The sequence below is a fragment of the Cherax quadricarinatus genome, unplaced genomic scaffold (assembly GCF_038502225.1).
Source record: "Cherax quadricarinatus isolate ZL_2023a unplaced genomic scaffold, ASM3850222v1 Contig586, whole genome shotgun sequence".
Taxonomy (NCBI): Eukaryota; Metazoa; Arthropoda; class Malacostraca; order Decapoda; family Parastacidae; genus Cherax; species Cherax quadricarinatus.
Window position 1 is genome coordinate 9351 of NW_027195612.1, and position 20950 is coordinate 30300.

The 20950-nt window shown below is 46.5% G+C and overlaps 1 protein-coding gene across 1 annotated transcript in view; it reads right to left on the bottom strand.

Moving 5' to 3' along the window:
- Window positions 1-590: 590 nt before the first annotated feature.
- The window catches only part of LOC128699337 (uncharacterized), a gene marked incomplete at its 5' end in the record, with an annotated part of 140354 nt that continues 119994 nt past the window's right edge, over window positions 591-20950 (bottom strand). Inside the window, 2 exon segments of the mRNA XM_053791981.2 lie at window positions 591-5063; window positions 9689-9865. Of these exon segments, the coding sequence (XP_053647956.2) occupies window positions 1168-5063; window positions 9689-9865 (4073 nt within the window).

Here is a 20950-nt window from a genome sequence, read left to right on the forward strand (position 1 = left end):
TAATCAAGGTCAAGTAAAGTTAATAAAGGTCAAGTAAGGTTAATAAAGGTCAAGTAAGGTTAATCAAGGTCAAGTAAGGTTAATCAAGGTCAAGTAAGGTTAATCAAGGTCAAGTAAGGTTAATCAAGGTCAAGTAAGGTTAATCAAGGTCAAGTAAGGTTAATCAAGGTCAAGTAAGGTTAATCAAGGTCAAGTAAGGTTAATCAAGGTCAAGTAAAGTTAATCAAGGTCAAGTAAGGTTAATCAAGGTCAAGTAAGGTTAATCAAGGTCAAGTAAGGTTAATCAAGGTCAAGTAAGGTTAATCAAGGTCAAGGTTAATCAAGGTCAAGTAAGGTTAATCAAGGTCAAGTAAGGTTAATCAAGGTCAAGTAAGGTTAATCAAGGTCAAGTAAGGTTAATCAAGGTCAAGTAAGGTTAATCAAGGTCAAGTAAGGTTAATCAAGGTCAAGTAGTTAATCAAGGTCAAGTAAGGTTAATCAAGGTCAAGGTTAATAAAGGTCAAGTAAGGTTAATCAAGGTCAAGTAAGGTTAATCAAGGTCAAGTAAGGTTAATCAAGGTCAAGTAAGGTTAATCAAGGTCAATAAACAATAAGGTTTTTGAGCATCTTTATTTCAACAAAAATAACATTTCTGACATATATGATGAGAGAGTTTGGGCGGCGGTGCGTAGGAGAGCGTGGGCGGGGGGGCGGGACGGGCGGGGTGGATGGTGGTGATGGCGGCGGCCGTCCGTCCAGCCGGTCCCATCTGCCGCATCGCCGCCCGCGGCGGGCGTGCGCCGCTCCCCCTGGGAATGAAATCTGAATGCGGCGGGCGGGCGGCCGCCGCCCCGCCCGCCTCAGCTCTGCGATGGTCCATGGCCACCCAGGCGGGGGAGGGGGTCGCGCCTGCCACCGCGCCAGAGCGGCGGCGGCTTCATAAATACGGGAGAAGGGGCAGGTATGGGAACTCGGGGTGTGGCGGGGGCGGCGGGGCGGGATTGGGGGGTCGTAGCGGCGGCTGGCGCCTCACGCCCGTAGCCTGAGTATTACATCTACTTATGCCTATATACACATACAGATGGGGTTAGTTTTGTACACCGAGAGCGGCTGCGGCGGCGGCGGCGCGACAACACTAGTCCACTTAACAGATCACAGATAAACACTTATCACGGCGGCTGCGGCGGCTCAGTCGTCGTCGCTGACCGGCTCCACGTTGGGCTCATAGCCCTGGGGGTGGCGTGCCCCAGTGGCAGTGGTGGTGGTGGCGGGGGTAGCCCCAGGGCCGCCCTGGCCACCATGGGTGCGGAAGCCGGGGTAGGGGTAAGGGTATTGGCTGCCCGGCCCGCCACTGCCCTGTGGGTAGCCTGCCTCACCTCCTTTGGCTGCTGCCTTGCCACCACCGCCAGCCTCCCCCGCCTTGGAAGTGGGCGGGTGGTCGCGTGGCGTTTCATCTATTACCATCTCACCCGACTGTGGCGAGTCAGCCACTTCGTCACGCGCCGCACTCTCCTCTCGTCTATCCTTGGCCACGTCAGCCCCGGTGGACCGTGGACGGGACGGTGGCCGCTGTTCACCCGGGTCCTGCCGTTGGCGTTTCTTTGCTGGATCATCCACCTCAAAGTGGGCATTCGTCTGCTGCTGTGACACAGGCGTACCAGCCCGCCGACCGTCCTCATGCACCCGCTTCTCGCCATCCTGTGAGTCCGGCGTTCTCATCACCTCTGCAATCTTACAGCGGACGTACTCAAATACCTCCTTGGATTGCGGTGGATATGACCGCTTGGGGAAGTTCCAGTGAACATTCTGTTCAGTGTGGTTTGGATCCGAGGCAGGGCGGGGTGAGGAAGTAGGCGGCGATATGGGTTCCACCGGGAAGCTGGCTGCTGGTGCTGCTGGGGGCGTGCGCATCTTGTGATCAGGACGCGGTGACACCGGTTGGGCAATGCGGATGATCTGCCGCTCGTCTGGTGCCAGGTGTTGAGTGGAGAGGTGGTGGGTACTGGGTGAGGGCGTGGTGGGTGGTGGGCGGTGTGGTGAACGAGACTCGATGCGTTCCTTGCTGTCCTTGTCGAGCCCACTGCCGCGGACCTTCCAGTGGTCATAGCCGACCTGCGACACTGTTACTGCCGGTGGGCCGCCAGATCCAACCACTGACCGCCCATCTGTTCTCAGGATCTCAAATGGTGGCCGACTGTATGTGAGGTGCGGCGCTGACATCTTGCGGCCGTCACCACTGGTAAATTCCCGGTGGATAATCTGGTCCATGTGCGCCTGTATGGACTTTGGCCCCGAGTGATGCGCCGGTACATGTAAAGTGGCACCAAGGCCATCCTTGTGGTTGATGGGGTTGGCCGGTCGAGGGTCCGGCCCATCCTCGACCATTACCACCTCCTTCTCCTTGGATGGCGGTACGGTTGAGGTTCTGACGCGCTTGTCCAGTTCAACCACTGGCAACCCTTCACCTTCTCTTCTGAAGGTACGCTGCTCACCACCACCTGCTCCACCACTGCCTCCACCACTGCCACCATCGTTATTGTTGATCTGGTGTGTGATAATGGCATCGATTAAATTGGCCGCTGTCAGTGTGTCGCTCTGGCCACGGTTGCTGCTTTTTGGCGCTGGTGCCGCCTTGGGCTCATCCTTCTTGAAGCAGGCCGCCAGGCCCTTCGCCGCATCGTTCTCCAAATCTGGCTTTAGCTCGGCGTTTTTGGCCAGGCATCTCTGCCTTTCATACTCAGCCCTGTGTTCCAGGTAGCGGCGGTCATCTGGTTGAGGTGGTGGCACCCGTCCATCATGTGGCGTGACACGGATGTCGTGTTTTGGGTTGGAGCGTACCGTACGGTTCATGGAGTCACTCAATTGCTTTTCAAATCCTTCCATTTGCTGGGTGTCGTGATGGGGACGGTTGTCCCGCCGTATGTCTACTGCCGGGTACGCCGCGCTGCCTCGCTGTGCCACGGCAATGTCCACCAGTGCCTGAAAGTTCTCCGATCCGGGCGGATGGCGCGGGGAAAAACATCCGGTTTCTGTCCGCGGCGACGCACTCTTGGGGGGTGGTAGGTGAGGCGGCGGCTTGCTGGGTGGCCGCCGCTGGATGACACCCACTCTGGGTGGGGGGGTGGGCGTGGAGACACCGGGGGAACGGAACTCATGAGGTGATGGGGCGGGTTCACTAGTGGGTGGCGTGGGCGTGGCGTCCCTGGTTGAGGCAGGTGAGGGTGGCGGCCGGGAGACTCTCTCCTGCTGTAGATAGACAGGAGTTGATGGTGGTTGCGCTGGCGGCTGGTAGGAGCCGTGGGGTCCACTCGCCTGGTAGTACACATTACGAGGGTCCCCAGAGCTGCGCAGCTCAACCATCCTGTGGTCTATCGTCCGTGGGTCCAACCGGGGATCCAAATTTCGGCCATCCATGTTCCTGAGGTCAATGGAACGGGGATCTACTGTCCGGATGTCAATCGTCCGGTGGTCAATTCCCCTGGTGTCGATAATGCGGTTGACGGTGGTGGCGCCAGGCAAGGTGCGGTGGTCACGAGGATCCTGCTGGGGACTGTGGTCCCGGCCCCGTGGTGACACCCTAGGGTCCTTCTCGTTGACCCGCCGCCCCGGCATCTGCTGCGACGTCAGGTAGTCAGTAGCAATGATGTGGCGCGAGGTGATCTGAGATTCAGAATATGGCGGCCGGGCAGGGTAGGCATAGCTGGGGTAGGCGTACGTCGTGGTGGGTGGTGCAGTGGATATGGGCGGCCTGGGGCCCCGGTACATGTGGTCACGGTCGTACTGTGGGGCGAACGCTGGCCGAGGGATGATCTCGACGCCACTGCCTGGCCTGGGCTCAAACACCACGTCCTTGTATGGGTTGGAGCTGCCTGACCGCTTCTGGTCATGATGCATGGGCGTTCCCTGTGTGATGGAGCCACCCTCCTTTCCCATGCCAGTCTTGGGCATCATGTCGAAGCGGGTCGACTGCGACATGGGCACAGAGACTATAGGTGGCGGGTTGACCGGCGTTCCATGGGTTATGGAACCCACGTGCAACGGCTTTTCCGACTTGAGGGGAATTCTGGACGCCGTGCTGACCGCCTGCGGCGGTGGGTGTTGGTTGCGCACGGTAGTTAGTGGTGGTGGTGGCGCCATGCTCACTTTGGGTTTGGGCGGCTGCTGGGTATGCTGAGGGCGTACAGGTGTGGTGTACACCAGCGGTGATGCACCGCCGGCTACCACGCTGGTCATGATTGATGGTGGTTGATGGGACATGGTGCGGGAGTCGGCGATGTAAGCTGATGGTGACTTGCGCGGGTCTGCCAGCACCCAGGGTTCGGGTGGTGGCTTGGCATATGTTGTGTTGGAGTGCGCTCGTGGTGGTGGCTCCTTGCTGGTGATAGTGACCTCAGCACCGCCCCTCACTGTCAGTGTTGGGATGTCCCTTGGAGTGGCAGTGGGTGGCTGGTGCGTCTGCTGGGCATGCAGTGGTGGCTGGGGTGGTGGCTGGGGCGGTGAGCGGTTGCGCTTGTGGATACTCAGGTCGAGCCCCTCGCACTGCACGTCTTGTGGGTGGTATGGCGGTGCGTCGCTGGGTGGGAGACATGCTCGCGGGTCATTGTACCGCCCCGGCACGCCCAGCCGCTGCTCCCGCTGGTAATCTACCCCACCCGGCGAGGGCTGGGGTGGCGCCTGCCGCCCATGAGTTGCTTTCAAGATGGAGTGTAGGGTGGGCGGCGATTTTGTGGGCGGGTTCGGGATCTTGTCCTCCAGCGACTTTTCAATTGTTATGTAAATCAGGTCGCGAACGTTGCTAGATGACGATGAGACAGCATCTGCCGGTGCCGGCGGTGCCTTGGAGTTGGGCGGTGTGGTGTGGGGCGGCGGCTTGGTGGGCGTGATGGGCGGTGGCCGCCTCTCGCCTGGGTGGGGGATGTGCTGGACCTCAGGGGAGTCACGGCCGACGCCACTCTGGCCCTCGTCAGCGCTGGCCGTGGCCGAGGAATCATTGTCCTCCCGTACACTGGCCGGTGGCTGTGCCACCGGCGGTGGTGGCTCCTTGATTACACCGTCACTGCCACCACCGCTCTCAGCCTTCTCTCCTGCATGAAAAAAAAATACATTTTAAACAGGTCAACATAGCAACATGTGTGGTGGTCAGGTCAACATAGCAACAAGTGTGGTGGTCAGGTCAACATAGCAACAAGTGTGGTGGTCAGGGCAACATAGCAACATGTGTGGTGGTCAGGGCAACATAGCAACAAGTGTGGTGGTCAGGTCAACATAGCAACAAGTGTGGTGGTCAGGGCAACATAGCAACATGTGTGGTGGTCAGGACAACATAGCAACAAGTGTGGTGGTCAGGGCAACATAGCAACAAGTGTGGTGGTCAGGGCAACATAGCAACATGTGTGGTGGTCAGGACAACATAGCAACAAGTGTGGTGGTCAGGGCAACATAGCAACATGTGTGGTGGTCAGGACAACATAGCAACAAGTGTGGTGGTCAGGGCAACATAGCAACATGTGTGGTGGTCAGGACAACATAGCAACAAGTGTGGTGGTCAGGGCAACATAGCAACAAGTGTGGTGGTCAGGGCAACATAGCAACAAGTGTGGTGGTCAGGGCAACATAGCAACACGTGTGGTGGTCAGGGCAACATAGCAACAAGTGTGGTGGTCAGGGCAACATAGTAACAAGTGTGGTGGTCAGGGCAACATAGTAACAAGTGTGGTGGTCAGGGCAACATAGCAGCAAGTGTGGTGGTCAGGGCAACATAGTAACAAGTGTGGTGGTCAGGGCAACATAGTAACAAGTGTGGTGGTCAGGGCAACATTGTAACAAGTGTGGTGGTCAGGGCAACATAGCAACAAGTGTGGTGGTCAGGGCAACATAGCAACAAGTGTGGTGGTCAGGGCAACATAGTAACAAGTGTGGTGGTCAGGGCAACATAGCATCAAGGGTGGTGGTCAGGGCAACATAGTAACAAGTGTGGTGGTCAGGGCAACATAGTAACAAGTGTGGTGGTCAGGGCAACATAGTAACAAGTGTGGTGGTCAGGGCAACATAGTAACAAGTGTGGTGGTCAGGGCAACATAGCAACAAGTGTGGTGGTCAGGGCAACATAGCAACATGTGTGGTGGTCAGGGCAACATAGTAACAAGTGTGGTGGTCAGGGCAACATAGCAGCAAGTGTGGTGGTCAGGGCAACATAGTAACAAGTGTGGTGGTCAGGGCAACATAGCAACAAGTGTGGTGGTCAGGGCAACATAGTAACAAGTGTGGTGGTCAGGGCAACATAGCAACATGTCTGGTGGTCAGGGCAACATAGTAACAAGTGTGGTGGTCAGGGCAACATAGCAACAAGTGTGGTGGTCAGGGCAACATAGCAACATGTCTGGTGGTCAGGGCAACATAGTAACAAGTGTGGTGGTCAGGGCAACATAGCAACAAGTGTGGTGGTCAGGGCAACATAGTAACAAGTGTGGTGGTCAGGGCAACATAGCAACAAGTGTGGTGGTCAGGGCAACATAGCAACATGTGTGGTGGTCAGGGCAACATAGCAACAAGTGTGGTGGTCAGGGCAACATAGCAACAAGTGTGGTGGTCAGGGCAACATAGTAACAAGTGTGGTGGTCAGGGCAACATAGCAACATGTGTGGTGGTCAGGGCAACATAGCAACAAGTGTGGTGGTCAGGGCAACATAGTAACAAGTGTGGTGGTCAGGGCAACATAGCAACAAGTGTGGTGGTCAGGGCAACATAGCAACATGTGTGGTGGTCAGGGCAACATAGCAACAAGTGTGGTGGTCAGGGCAACATAGCAACAAGTGTGGTGGTCAGGGCAACATAGCAACATGTGTGGTGGTCAGGGCAACATAGCAACAAGTGTGGTGGTCAGGGCAACATAGCAACAAGTGTGGTGGTCAGGGCAACATAGCAACATGTGTGGTGGTCAGGGCAACATAGCAACATGTGTGGTGGTCAGGGCAACATAGCAGCAAGTGTGGTGGTCAGGGCAACATAGTAACAAGTGTGGTGGTCAGGGCAACATAGCAACAAGTGTGGTGGTCAGGGCAACATAGCAGCAAGTGTGGTGGTCAGGGCAACATAGCAACAAGTGTGGTGGTCAGGACAACACAGCAACAAGTGTGGTGGTCAGGACAACACAGCAACAAGTGTGGTGGTCAGGACAACACAGGAGCAAGTGTGGTGGTCAGGACAACATAGTAACAAGTGTGGTGGTCAGGACAACACAGCAGCAAGTGTGGTGGTCAGGACAACACAGCAGCAAGTGTGGTGGTCAGGACAACATAGTAACAAATGTGGTGGTCAGGACAACATAGCAACAAGTGTGGTGGTCAGGGCAACATAGCAACAAGTGTGGTGGTCAGGACAACATAGCAACAAGTGTGGTGGTCAGGGCAACATAGCAACAAGTGTGGTGGTCAGGGCAACATAGCAACAAGTGTGGTGGTCAAGGCAACATAGCAACAAGTGTGGTGGTCAGGGCAACATAGCAACAAGTGTGGTGGTCAAGATAACATGACAACAAGTGTGGTGGTCAAGATAACATGGCAACAAGTGTGGTGGTCATGATAACATGGCAATAAGTGTGGTGGTCAAGGTAACATAGCAACAAGTGTGGTGGTCAGGGCAACATAGCAACAAGTGTGGTGGTCAAGATAACATGACAACAAGTGTGGTGGTCAAGATAACATGGCAACAAGTGTGGTGGTCAAGATAACATGGCAACAAGTGTGGTGGTCAAGATAACATAGCAACAAGTGTGGTGGTCAAGATAACATGGCAACAAGTGTGGTGGTCAAGATAACATGGCAACAAGTGTGGTGGTCAAGATAACATGGCAACAAGTGTGGTGGTCAGGGCAACATAGCAACAAGTGTGGTGGTCAAGATAACATGGCAACAAGTGTGGTGGTCAAGGTAACATAGCAATATATCTGCGCCTTCAAGCAAGGGAAACCCTACTACTACTACTACGTCTACCGCTACTACTACCTGTACCACCACTACTACTACCTCTACTACCTGTACCACCACTACTACTACCTCTACTACCTGTACCACCACTACTACTACCTCTACTACCTGTACCACCACTACTACTACCTCTACTACCTGTACCACCACTACTACTACCTCTACTACCTGTACCACCACTACTACTACCTCTACTACCTGTACCACCACTACTACTACCTCTACTACCTGTGCCACTACTACTACTATGCAAAGCCTTAGCTAATGGCCACATTTGCATTTGCAGTGGTGTGTGCTTTTAAATTCAAACTGTGCAATGTTTGGATATGTTTTTCAAAACACATCGAATCAGGGCCGTTATTTTGGTATATAAAAAAAAGGTACCCCTAATGAATATTTTGGGCAGTGTCTATGGATTGAGCACAAGAAATCATCCATTAACTATTTCAACTACTCTATAGAGTGGTCAGATTTTACACAAAATTAAAATGCCAACCTAAAAATAGGGTCCATAATCAACAACATAGACACTGCCAGCACTATATCAACATTTACTCTGTTTATTAGCTCCTCACGGCATTATGCCGAGTGAGCGCCCCGGCATAATGCCGTGACGACATCTATTGGTACCTTAACTGTATTAAAGAAGCAGTTACTAACTTCTTCTTTAACACACTTAAGGTATGAACAGATGTCTACTTGGAGGGGCCAGGCAGACAGTAACTCGACACCACCACCAGCTTTGAAACGCTACACCCAGTTCCTCATTGAACGCTCACACACACCAACATTCTCTACTATTTCTTTCGTCTGGTGCCCAGCTTTGTGAAGCCCTATGATTTGAGCTATAGTTTCAGGTGTTAAAGACTTCCTTTTACCCACAATCAAACATGTATAACCCCAAAACCATAGGGAACACCAGACAAAAGATGGGGTGGATGCGAGACAAACTGATGAGTTACTTTGCAGTGTGGCAGCAGGGAGAGACGACATGCTAACGGCTGCTACCTGCTATAATGCACTAAAGGAAAAAGACCCCCCTGTATGGTAGGCCTTTGATTTTCATCATGGCATTATGCCGGGGTGCTCATTCTACATAATGCTGTGACAAGCACTCTATATAATGTATCATATCCATTTAGAACTTTCTTTCACACAAAGAATAAAAAATTTACTCTACTTCTTTGATAATATAACCAGGAAATACTGTTCATGGTTTACAGCCTCCCAATAATTGAATTAGGCCTATTAAAAACCCATAAATAAGACTGGGGGTTGTTAGGGAGGCCTGACCCAGCCTCTGGAATATCAGCAAAAATCAAATATTTATGCTAGTTTGAGCTTAATTTCAAGCTACTTCCATTGCTGAAACCAGTAAAAAATTATCTATATTTCAGTAATATATCTTCCAGTCTATCAAAGAGACAAAGGAACCCAAAATAAAACTATAAAAAAACATACAAAAAGCACCTCAAATTTGGAGTTTTAAACCAAACACACAATCACAGTTCTCTCTCCCGTTATGCAGTGCATGGGGCATAATTTTTTATATGGTGCACATTGATCACATAGACCTATTCTCTCATATCGAGGCCTACCAGGCTTCTTATGCTAAATTTGAAGCTGCTGGAATTTGTGCATATTACAGTATGGGCCTCGTAAGGCCTAACAATGTGTACTTAGAGCACATTTCTAGACCTTCTAGCACACAACCGTGCACCTACCATCTATGTTGTTGTAGTGTGCCGCCGCAGCCGCCGGTGGGGAGGGCGCAGAGTTGGTGTCGGAGGCAGAGTCTGGCCCGGCGGGCGGCGGAGGTACAGCGCCATCCTCCTCACAGCTTGATGTAGATGATCCGCTCTCCTCTTCATCTGTCACCGTCGGCGGGCCATCGCCCTTACCTGCAGACAACCAGTGACGACATTAATAACTATTGATAAATGACTCATACATTAGGGTCTTACATATACAGTAGGGTCTTAAATAACAAAAAGGCACAATACCATGACTGGAACAGTACACAAATAACCTGCACATAGAAGAGAGGAATCTTAGTCGTGGCTTCGTCTCTGTAGACGCCTTCCTCTCCCACTACATTGTAAAATGCTCTAAACTTCAGAACACTTGTGACTTAACCTGATTCCTCCTTTTTCTTCTCCCTCTTCCCCTTTCCTCTTTCCTTTTTCTCCTTTGGGTTGTCTTTCTTCTGCCCTGTGTATTTGTTCCTTTTATTTATTTATTTGTTTTTCCCCCCCTCGATGTTCTTGCTCTTACTCTCTGTGGGCACCTAGCTCCCTTGTGGGCACCTAGCTCCCTTGTGGGCACCTAGCTCCCTTGTGGGCACCTAGCTCCCTTGTGGGCACCTAGCTCCCTTGTGGGCACCTAGCTCCCTTGTGGGCACCTAGCTCCCTTGTGGGCACCTAGCTCCCTTGCAGTGCTCCTCTTTCTTAGTATTTGACTGACCCCTCTCGCTCTTACCACCTCCCCGCTACTACTTTCTTCCACCTTCATTACTACCACCACTACTACTACTACTACTACTACTACTACTACTACTACTACCACTACTACTACCACTACTACTACTACTACTACTACTACTACTACTACTACTACCACTACTACTACCACTACTACTACTACTACTACTACTACCACTACTACCACTACTACTACTACTACTACTACCACTACTACTACCACTACTACTACTACCACTACTACTACTACTACTACCACTACTACTACCACTACTACTACTACTACTACTACTACCACCACCTCCTGTCTATATATACCCATCCTGCTCTCCTTTTCATTAGTGTGACTTTGTAAATGGTTCAAGTCGGACAGAAATGTCATCGTAAGCTCCTCTCTTCTATGTGCGGGTTATTTGTGTATTGTTCCAGTCACGGTATTGTGCCTTTTTTTGTTATTTATGGACCTGCACTTAAGGGTCTTGTTCTTTCCAACTTTTTTAATGTTCTTCCTTCTTTTAAGCCCCTCTTTCTTTCTTATGAGGCTGGTATTATTGTTACCAGGTGTCGTAAGAATCGGCTTCGCTTTCTGTGTGACTGTCTTGCTGAACAAGTTCTGCCACCTTCCTTCTCCCATTTTCTGAAGCCCAACGCACTGGGCACTCCCTTTCCTGATCATGCTTGTCTCCTACTTCAACAGCTCATTCTTTCTACTAAATCACAGGTTGAAGATGCCTTCTTTACTCTCCGTCATCGTCAACGTGCTCTCTTTGCGGCTCTACCACAGGATCTCTGTAACTTTCTCTCTACCATTGCCTTTGACACTGCTCGCCTGAATGCACAAATTCATTCTTCCAAACTACAAAATAAACTTCAACGTCTCATCTCAGCCCTTGGTCTAAATTCTCCCTCACTGACTGTGTTACTAATCTGTCTTCTATCTCACTCTCTCAGTATGAGCTTGAACTTCTTGCTTTTGGTCTTTCCTGTGCCACTTCACCTACCCCTCGCGCTGGTATTGCCCTGATTAGCTCTTTTGATTCCTTTCGTCAATCTCGCTCCCGTAATCTTCCTGACTTGTCCACTTTTTGTGGCACTCTCCTTTCTGCTCTTGATAGTCTGTTTCCTTCCACGCCGTTACCAACTTGCTCTTTCTTCTCTTAATCCAACACCAACATTGTCATACTATCTTCTGACAAAGGTAATTCGGTAGTTATCCTTGATTGCGAGGATTACCTCCGTAAAGCTGATGTCTTGCTCTCTGACTCACGTACCTACACTCCTCTTGTTTCCAACCCTCTTGATCGCATCAAGAGAACTTTCAACAAAAAACTATGGACTCTCTCCAACCTCTGTCCTCCTGACTTGGACCTTGTTCAACGTTTTTGTGTCATCTGTCCCTCTCTGCCTTATTTCTATAGTCTTCCCAAAACTCATAAACCTGATATTCCTCTTCGTCCTATCATATCCTCTAGAGGTTCTGTCTCTTATTCTCTTGCTTCTTGGCTGGCCAAAACCCTCACTCTCTTTCTTGGTACTTTTTCTCCTGCCCACCTCCGTCACTCTCAAGACTTCACTGAACGGGTTCGCTCTCTCCCAACCTGTAAGATGCTTAGTCTTGATGTTGAGTCCCTCTTCACCAACGATGATGTCCTTGATTTTCTTAGAGAGAAGGCCAATCAAGGGTTTCTTCATCTCCCTATACCTACTGATGTCTTTCTTGATCTTATCTGCCTCTGTGTGGACTCTAATTCCTTTTCCTTGATATACCTTTGAAGAATTTCGAGAGTATATCTACTCTCTGAGCCCGGCTCGTCTAGTGCTCACCTAGTCAACCAGGCTGTTGCTGCTGGAGGCCCGCTGCCCCACATATCCATCACAGCCTGGTTGATCTGGCACCTGGTAAAGATACTTGTCTAGTTTCCTCTTGAAGGCTTCAACACTTGTTCCAGCAGTGTTTCTGATATCTTCTGGTAAGATGTTGAAAAGTCTGGGACCCCGGATGTTGATACAGTGTTCCCTTATTGTCCCCACCGCACCTCTGCTCCTCACTGGGTTTATTTTACACTTCCTCCCATAGCTCTCACTCCAGGATGTTGTTTTGGCAGTGTGCAGATTTGGGACCAAGCCCTCGAGTACCTTCCAGGGATATATTATCATGTACCTCTCTCTCCTCTGCTCCAATGAGTACTTGTTCAAGACTTGCAGGTGTTCCCAGTAGCTAAGGTGCTTTACTGGCTCAATGTGAGCCGTAAATGATCTCTGTATTTGTTCCAGCTCTGATATTTCTCCTGCCCTGAATGGGACCGTCAGCACTGAACAATATTCTAAGTGAGGGAGCACTAGTGATTTGAAGTGTGTCACCATCGGCATTGTTTCCCTTGTTTTGAAAGTTCTCAATACCCACCCAGTGATCTTCCTGGCTGTCGTGATCGTCGTCTTGTTACGGTCTTTAAAAGAAAGGTCCACTGACATAATTATTCCCAGGTCTTCTAAGTGTTCCTTACGTTCTATTTGGTGACCCTCTTGAGTTTTGTATATAGTGTTCCTTTTGAGTTCTTCATTCTTTCCATACCTAAGCAGCTGGAACTTATCACCACTGAACATCATGTTGTTCTCCACTGCCCACTGGAAAACCCTGTTTATGTCTTCCTGTACTTTTTCAGTGTCCTCTGCTGTACTGACTTTCCTTCCAAGGGAAATATTATTCTCAAAACCTTCGATGTGGCTATGGGCTCTCCTCTCTCTCCTGTCTTTGCTAACCTTTACATGGAATACTTCAAGACTGTTCTTCTTCCTACTATCGACGTGAGCCCTTCACTCTGGCTTCACTATGTAGATGACATCTTTGCTCTGTGGCCTCATGACTCTTGTCTCTTCCAACCATTTCTTGATGCTCTTAACCCTTTGAGGGTCGACAGGCCCTCTCCGAAACTCGTTCTCAGGGTCGGCCAAATTTAAAAAAAAAAAAAATTATTTTCTCTTATGAAAAGATAGAGAATATTTTCCCGATCATAACGACACCAAAAGTTTGAAATTTGATAGAAAACTTACGGAATTATGCTCTCGCAAAGTTAGCGGTCTCGGCGATGTTTACGGATCGGCGATTTTGCCCACTTTGAGCCCCATTTTCGGCCAATTTCACTGTACTAGTCGACAAAAAACATGAATATTTCGCTAGAACTCCATTTTTTCTATCGAATGGGTGCAAGAAACCACCCATTTATAAATTCAACTATCCAGTACAGTGGTCAGAATTTAGCAATTTTGCCAATTTCACACAAATTTCAAAAGATGCCAATTTCGGAATAGGGTCCAGAATAAACAAGAAAGACATTCCTGGCACTAAAATGACATTTCCTCTAGTCATTAGTCACGTCTCAAGGCCCCTCTTATATTCTTTTGCTTTCCACTTTGAATTTTTATTCTCACAAAAAATATAAGATTTACTGTTATGGAGACTACTGCATTAGTGTAAAAAATGGTATAAATATTATTGGTGCACTTGTGAAAGAATATTAGACTCACCAGTTGACGTGTATTGCACGCTTGGCACGATTTGTTTACTTTTGAAGTTTGGTAAAAATCGAACATTTCTGCTACTTTGAGCTCAATTTCAAGGCACCTTTCATTGTAAAACCAGTCAAAATCATCTCAATTTCAGTAACATGTCTTCCATTCTATAAAATGAGACCAAGAAAACTAGAATACAACAATAAATACTATACGAAAATACACTGCAAAGTCGCTGATTTATTAAAAAAAAATGGAAAAAGTTTTTTTTTTCTCATTATGCACCGTGTGCTGCAGGATTTTTTTTAGACTGTGCACACTGACCACATAGACCCATTCTTTCATATGAAGGCCTACCAGCTTTCTCCCACTAGATTTGAGGTCGCTAGAATTTATGAGTACTAGTACGTCAAAAACCCCTACGCGTAAGACGTACTAGTACGACGAAAACCCTCAAAGGGTTAATAATCTTGCCCCTTCCATTAAGTTTAAAGCTGAATGGGAATCTAACTCCTTGCTTCCTTTTCTTGATGCCCATGTCCACAGCTCAGATACAGGTTTTGCCTTTTCCGTTTACCGCAAGCTTATGCACAGTGGCATGTACATTCACTACTTTTCTTATCATGCTTCCCCTGTCAAGAAAAGTGTTCTTATCTCCCTCTTTCTCTGTGCTCTCTGCATATGTGATCCTTAGTTCCTTCAATCTGAAATTTCCACTCTTCATAATTCAATTTCCCGTCTTGGCTACCCTTCCTATTTCATTGACTGCCTACTCACATTTATTTTATTTATTTATTTATTTATTTATTTATTTATTTATAAACTTAGTTTCTTCTCTCCCAAACTCTCTACTCCTGGGAACTCTTCTGTCCTCTGCCTTCCCTACATTTCCGGTCTTTATAATGTCAACAACTCTCTCCGTCCCTTAGACATCAAACTTACTTTCCGCCAGACTAACACTGAAGAATTGAGACACTTATGCAACACATGGGAATCTTTATTGAAGAAACGTTTCGCCACACAGTGGCTTCATCAGTCCAATACAAAGTAGAAACGGGTAAGGAGAGGAGAAGTTTGAGGTAATCAGTCCCTCAACCTGGAATCGATGTGTTCAGTCCATCACTCTTGTAGGTAGTGCAGCATAGGGCCAGAGAGGTGGCTTATATACTGCGGTGAGATGAGTTGAAGCAGGAGGAGGCGGGATCACAGTGGGACCTGCCACTAGTGTAAGTAGGTCGTCGTCCAAAGGTTGGGCAAGCGTTGAAGTCTTTGTACCAAGATCCCATGATGTTGCAGTGTCTGACAGATGTGATGAATGGTTTTGAAAACCGACAAGTTGAAGAATTGAGACACTTATGCAACACATGGGAATCTTTATTGCAGAAACGTTTCACCACACAGTGACTTCATCAGTATATATACCACCTCTCTGGCCCTATGCTGCACTTCCTACAAGAGTGATGGACTGAACACATCGATTCCAGGTTGAGGGACTGATTACCTCAAACTTCCTCTCCTTACCCACTTCTACTTTGTATTGGACTGATGAAGCCACTGTGTGGCGAAACGTTTCTTCAATAAAGATTCCCATGTGTTGCATAAGTGTCTCAATTCTTCAACTTGTCGGTTTTCTAAACCATTCATCACACAGACTAACACTCTTCACACTAATCTCGTTCATACCTCTCCTCCCTCTACAGATGTTCCTGGTGTCTACTCTATTTCTTGCTCCTCCTGTCCTCTTCAATACTTTGGAGAAACTGGTTGATCTCTTTCTGACAGACTTAGGGAGCAGAAAAATAGTGTTAGGCTTGCCGACACTAACAATGCTCTTTTCTGTCACGTCAGAGATCACAGTCATCCTATTGACTGGTCTTCTGCTAAAACTGTCTTCCCTACTTCCAACTTTAACAGTCACCATCTGGTTGAATCCTCCCTAATACATAATTTTCCTTGTATGAATCTTAGTCGTGGCTTCGTCTCTGTAGACGCCTTCCTCTCCCACTACATTGTAAAATGCTCCAAACTTCACAACACTTGTGACCTAACCTGATTCCTCCTTTTTCTTCTTCTCCCTCTTCCCCTTTTCTTTTTCTCCTTTGGGTTGTCTTTCTTCTGCCCTGTGTATTTGTTCCTTTTATTTATTTATTTGTTTTTCTCCCCCACGATGTTCTTGCTCTTACTCTCTGTGGGCACCTTGCTCCCTTGCAGTGCTCCTCTTTCTTAGTACAGTAGTGTATTTGACTGGCCCCTCCTACTCTTACCACCTCCCCACTACTACTTCCTTCCATCTTCATTACTACCACCACCACTACTACTACTACTACTACAGTGGACCCCCGCATAGCGACTTTAATCTGTGCAAGAGGGCTGATTGTTATGCGAAATGTTCGGTATGCGAATGAATTTTCCCCATAAGAAATAATGGAAATCAAATTAATCCGTGCAAGACACCCAAAAGTATGAAAAAATTTTTTTTACCACATGAAATATACATTTTCCTACACACAAAGAGAAGGATACATGCACAATAGTAGAGTAGTACATGCACAATATATATTGTGCATGTACTACTCTACTAAATGAAGAATAAATGACACTTACCTTTATTGAAGATGCAGCAATGACTGATGAGACACTGTGTCCTGGGAGTGCCTTTTCCTCCTGAGTACTGTAGGTCCTGTTTGGCATTTTCTTCCAGAACAGGCCTTATCACACTGTGTATGTCACTACGATTCTTAAATCTCTCAAACCAACCTTTGCTGGCTTTAAATTCACCAATATGAGCACTAGTTCCAGGCATTTTTCCCTGTTCACCTGGGTGTTAGTCGACTGGTGTGGGTTGCATCCTGGGAGACAAGATTAAGGACCCCAATGGAAATAAGTTAGACAGTCTTCGATGACACTGACTTTTTTGGGTTATCCTGGGTGGCAAATCCTCTGGGGTTAATTGTTTCTTGGTATTCTCAATAAGCCACACCAACAACGGTGCTACAGCAGCAGCAGCAGCTGACAGTGCTACAGCAGCAGCAGACGATGCTACAGCAGCAGCAGACGATGCTACAGCAGCAGCAGATGGTGGTACAGCAGCAGCAGCAGCAGACGGTGGTACAGCAGCAGCAGCAGCAGACGATGCTACAGCAGCAGCAGACGGTGGTGCAGCAGCAGCAGACGGTGGTGCAGCAGCAGCAGACGATGCTACAGCAGCAGCAGACGATGCTACAGCAGCAGCAGACGGTGGTACAGCAGCACCAGCAGCAGACGATGCTACAGCAGCAGCAGACGGTGGTACAGCAGAAGCAGCAGCAGACGATGCTACAGCAGCAGCAGACGATGCTACAGCAGCAGCTGACAGTGCAGCAGCAGCTGACGGTGGTACAGCAGCAGCAGCAGCTGACAGTGCAGCAGCAGCTGACGGTGGTACAACAGCAGCAGCAGCTGTACCACCAATAGTAGCGATGGTTGATTGGGGTTTATTATACAACCTGGCCAGCTCGGAGACACACACTCCACTTTCATACTTATCAATGATCTTTTTCTTCATCTCTATAGTAATTCTCACCCTTATTGCTGTAGGGTTGGCACTAGAAGCTTTCTTGGGGCCCATGGTCACTTATTTTCCAGAAAAAAATCACCAAAAACACTGTAATAATACGAAATGTTCCGATTGTATGCTTGGATGTTACCGCGGAGGCTGGCTGGTAAACAATGCCACCGGCGGAACATGTGAGGCTGGCTAAGGGCGCACATTGGACGCGTCTCGGACGAAGAGCGGTGAGCGGGTTTTTGGGCGGTATGCGAGGCAAAATTTTTGCGAAAAAAGCGAGCGGTATGCGGATTGTACGGTATGCAATGCGTACGGTATGCGGGGGTCCACTGTACTACTACTACTACTACCACCTCCTGCCTATATATACCCATCCTGCTCTCGTTTTCGTTAGTGTGACTTTGTAAATGGTCCAAGTCGGACTGAAACGTCATCGTAAGCTCCTCCCTTCTATGTGCGGGTTATTTGTGTACAGTAGGACCTTACATATACAGTAAGGTCTTACATATACAGTAGGGTCTTACATATACAGTAAGGTCTTACATATACAGTAAGGTCTTACATATACAGTAAGGTCTTACATATACAGTAAGGTCTTACATATACAGTAGGACCTTACATATACAGTAAGGTCTTACATATACAGTAAGGTCTTACATATACAGTAAGGTCTTACATATACAGTAGGACCTTACATATACAGTAAGGTCTTACATATACAGTAAGGTCTTACATATACAGTAAGGTCTTACATATACAGTAAGGTCTTACATATACAGTAAGGTCTTACATATACAGTAAGGTCTTAAATATACAGTAAGGTCTTACATATACAGTAGGACCTTACATATACAGTAAGGTCTTACATATACAGTAGGACCCTACATATACAGTAAGGTCTTACATATACAGCAAGGTCTTACATATACAGTAAGGTCTTACATATACAGTAAGGTCTTACATATACAGTAGGACCTTACATATACAGTAAGGTCTCACATATACAGTAAGGTCTTACATATACAGTAAGGTCTTACATATACAGTAAGGTCTTACATATACAGTAAGGTCTTACATATACAGTAAGTTCTTACATATACAGTAAGGTCTTACATATACAGTAAGGTCTTACATATACAGTAAGTTCTTACATATACAGTAAGGTCTTACATATACAGTAAGGTCTTACATATACAGTAAGTTCTTACATATACAGTAAGGTCTTACATATACAGTAAGGTCTTACATATACAGTAGGACCTTACATATACAGTAAGGTCTTACATATACAGTAGGACCTTACATATACAGTAAGGTCTTACATATACAGTAGGACCTTACATATACAGTAAGGTCTTACATATACAGTAAGGTCTTACATATACAGTAAGGTCTTACATATACAGTAAGGTCTTACATATACAGTAAGGTCTTACATATACAGTAAGGTCTTACATATACAGTAAGGTCTTACATATACAGTAAGGTCTTACATATACAGTAAGGTCTTACATATACAGTAAGGTCTTACATATACAGTAGGACCTTACATATACAGTAAGGTCTTACATATACAGTAAGGTCTTACATATACAGTAAGGTCTTACATATACAGTAAGGTCTTACATATACAGTAAGGTCTTACATATACAGTAGGTACTTACATATACAGTAAGGTCTTACATATACAGTAGGACCTTACATATACAGTAAGGTCTTACATATACAGTAAGGTCTTACATATACAGTAAGGTCTTACATATACAGTAAGGTCTTACATATACAGTAAGGTCTTACATATACAGTAAGGTCTTACATATACAGTAAGGTCTTACATATACAGTAAGGTCTTACATATACAGTAGGACCTTACATATACAGTAAGGTCTTACATATACAGTAAGGTCTTACATATACAGTAAGGTCTTACATATACAGTAAGGTCTTACATATACAGTAAGGTCTTACATATACAGTAGGACCTTACATATACAGTAAGGTCTTACATATACAGTAGGACCTTACATATACAGTAAGGTCTTACATATACAGTAAGGTCTTACATATACAGTAAGGTCTTACATATACAGTAAGGTCTTACATATACAGTAAGGTCTTACATATACAGTAAGGTCTTACATATACAGTAAGGTCTTACATATACAGTAGGACCTTACATATAAAGTAAGGTCTTACATATACAGTAAGGTCTTACATATACAGTAAGGTCTTACATATACAGTAAGGTCTTACATATACAGTAGGACCTTACAAATACAGTAAGGTCTTACATATACAGTAGGACCTTACATATACAGTAAGGTCTTACATATACAGTAGGACCTTACATATACAGTAAGGTCTTACATATACAGTAAGGTCTTACATATACAGTAAGGTCTTACATATACAGTAAGGTCTTACATATACAGTAGGACCTTACATATACAGTAAGGTCTTACATATACAGTAGGACCTTACATATACAGTAAGGTCTTACATATACAGTAAGGTCTTACATATACAGTAAGGTCTTACATATACAGTAAGGTCTTACATATACAGTAAGGTCTTACATATACAGTAAGGTCTTACATATACAGTAAGGTCTTACATATACAGTAAGGTCTTACATATACAGTAAGGTCTTACATATACAGTAAGGTCTTACATATACAGTAAGGTCTTACATATACAGTAAGGTCTTACATATACAGTAAGGTCTTACATATACAGTAAGTTCTTACATATACAGTCTTACATATACAGTAAGGTCTTACATATACAGTAGGACCTTACATATACAGTAAGTCTTACATATACAGTCTTACATATACAGTAGGTCTTACATATACAGTAAGGTCTTACATATACAGTAGGGTCTTACATATACAGTAAGGTCTTACATATACAGTAAGGTCTTACATATACAGTAAGGTCTTACATATACAGTAAGGTCTTACATATACAGTAAGGTCTTACATATACAGTAAGGTCTTACATATACAGTAAGGTCTTACATATACAGTAAGGTCTTACATATACAGTAAGGTCTTACATATACAGTAAGGTCTTACATATACAGTAAGGTCTTACATATACAGTAAGGTCTTACATATACAGTAAGGTCTTACATATACAGTAAGGTCTTACATATACAGTAAGGTCTTACATATACAGTAAGGTCTTACATATACAGTAAGGTCTTACATATACAGTAAGGTCTTACATATACAGTAAGGTCTTACATATACAGTAAGGTCTTACATATACAGGACCTTACATATACAGTAAGGTCTTACATATACAGTAAGGTCTTACATATACAGTAAGGTCTTACATATACAGTAAGGTCTTACATATACAGTAAGGTCTTACATATACAGTAAGGTCTTACATATACAGTAAGGTCTTACATATACAGTAAGGTCTTACATATACAGTAAGGT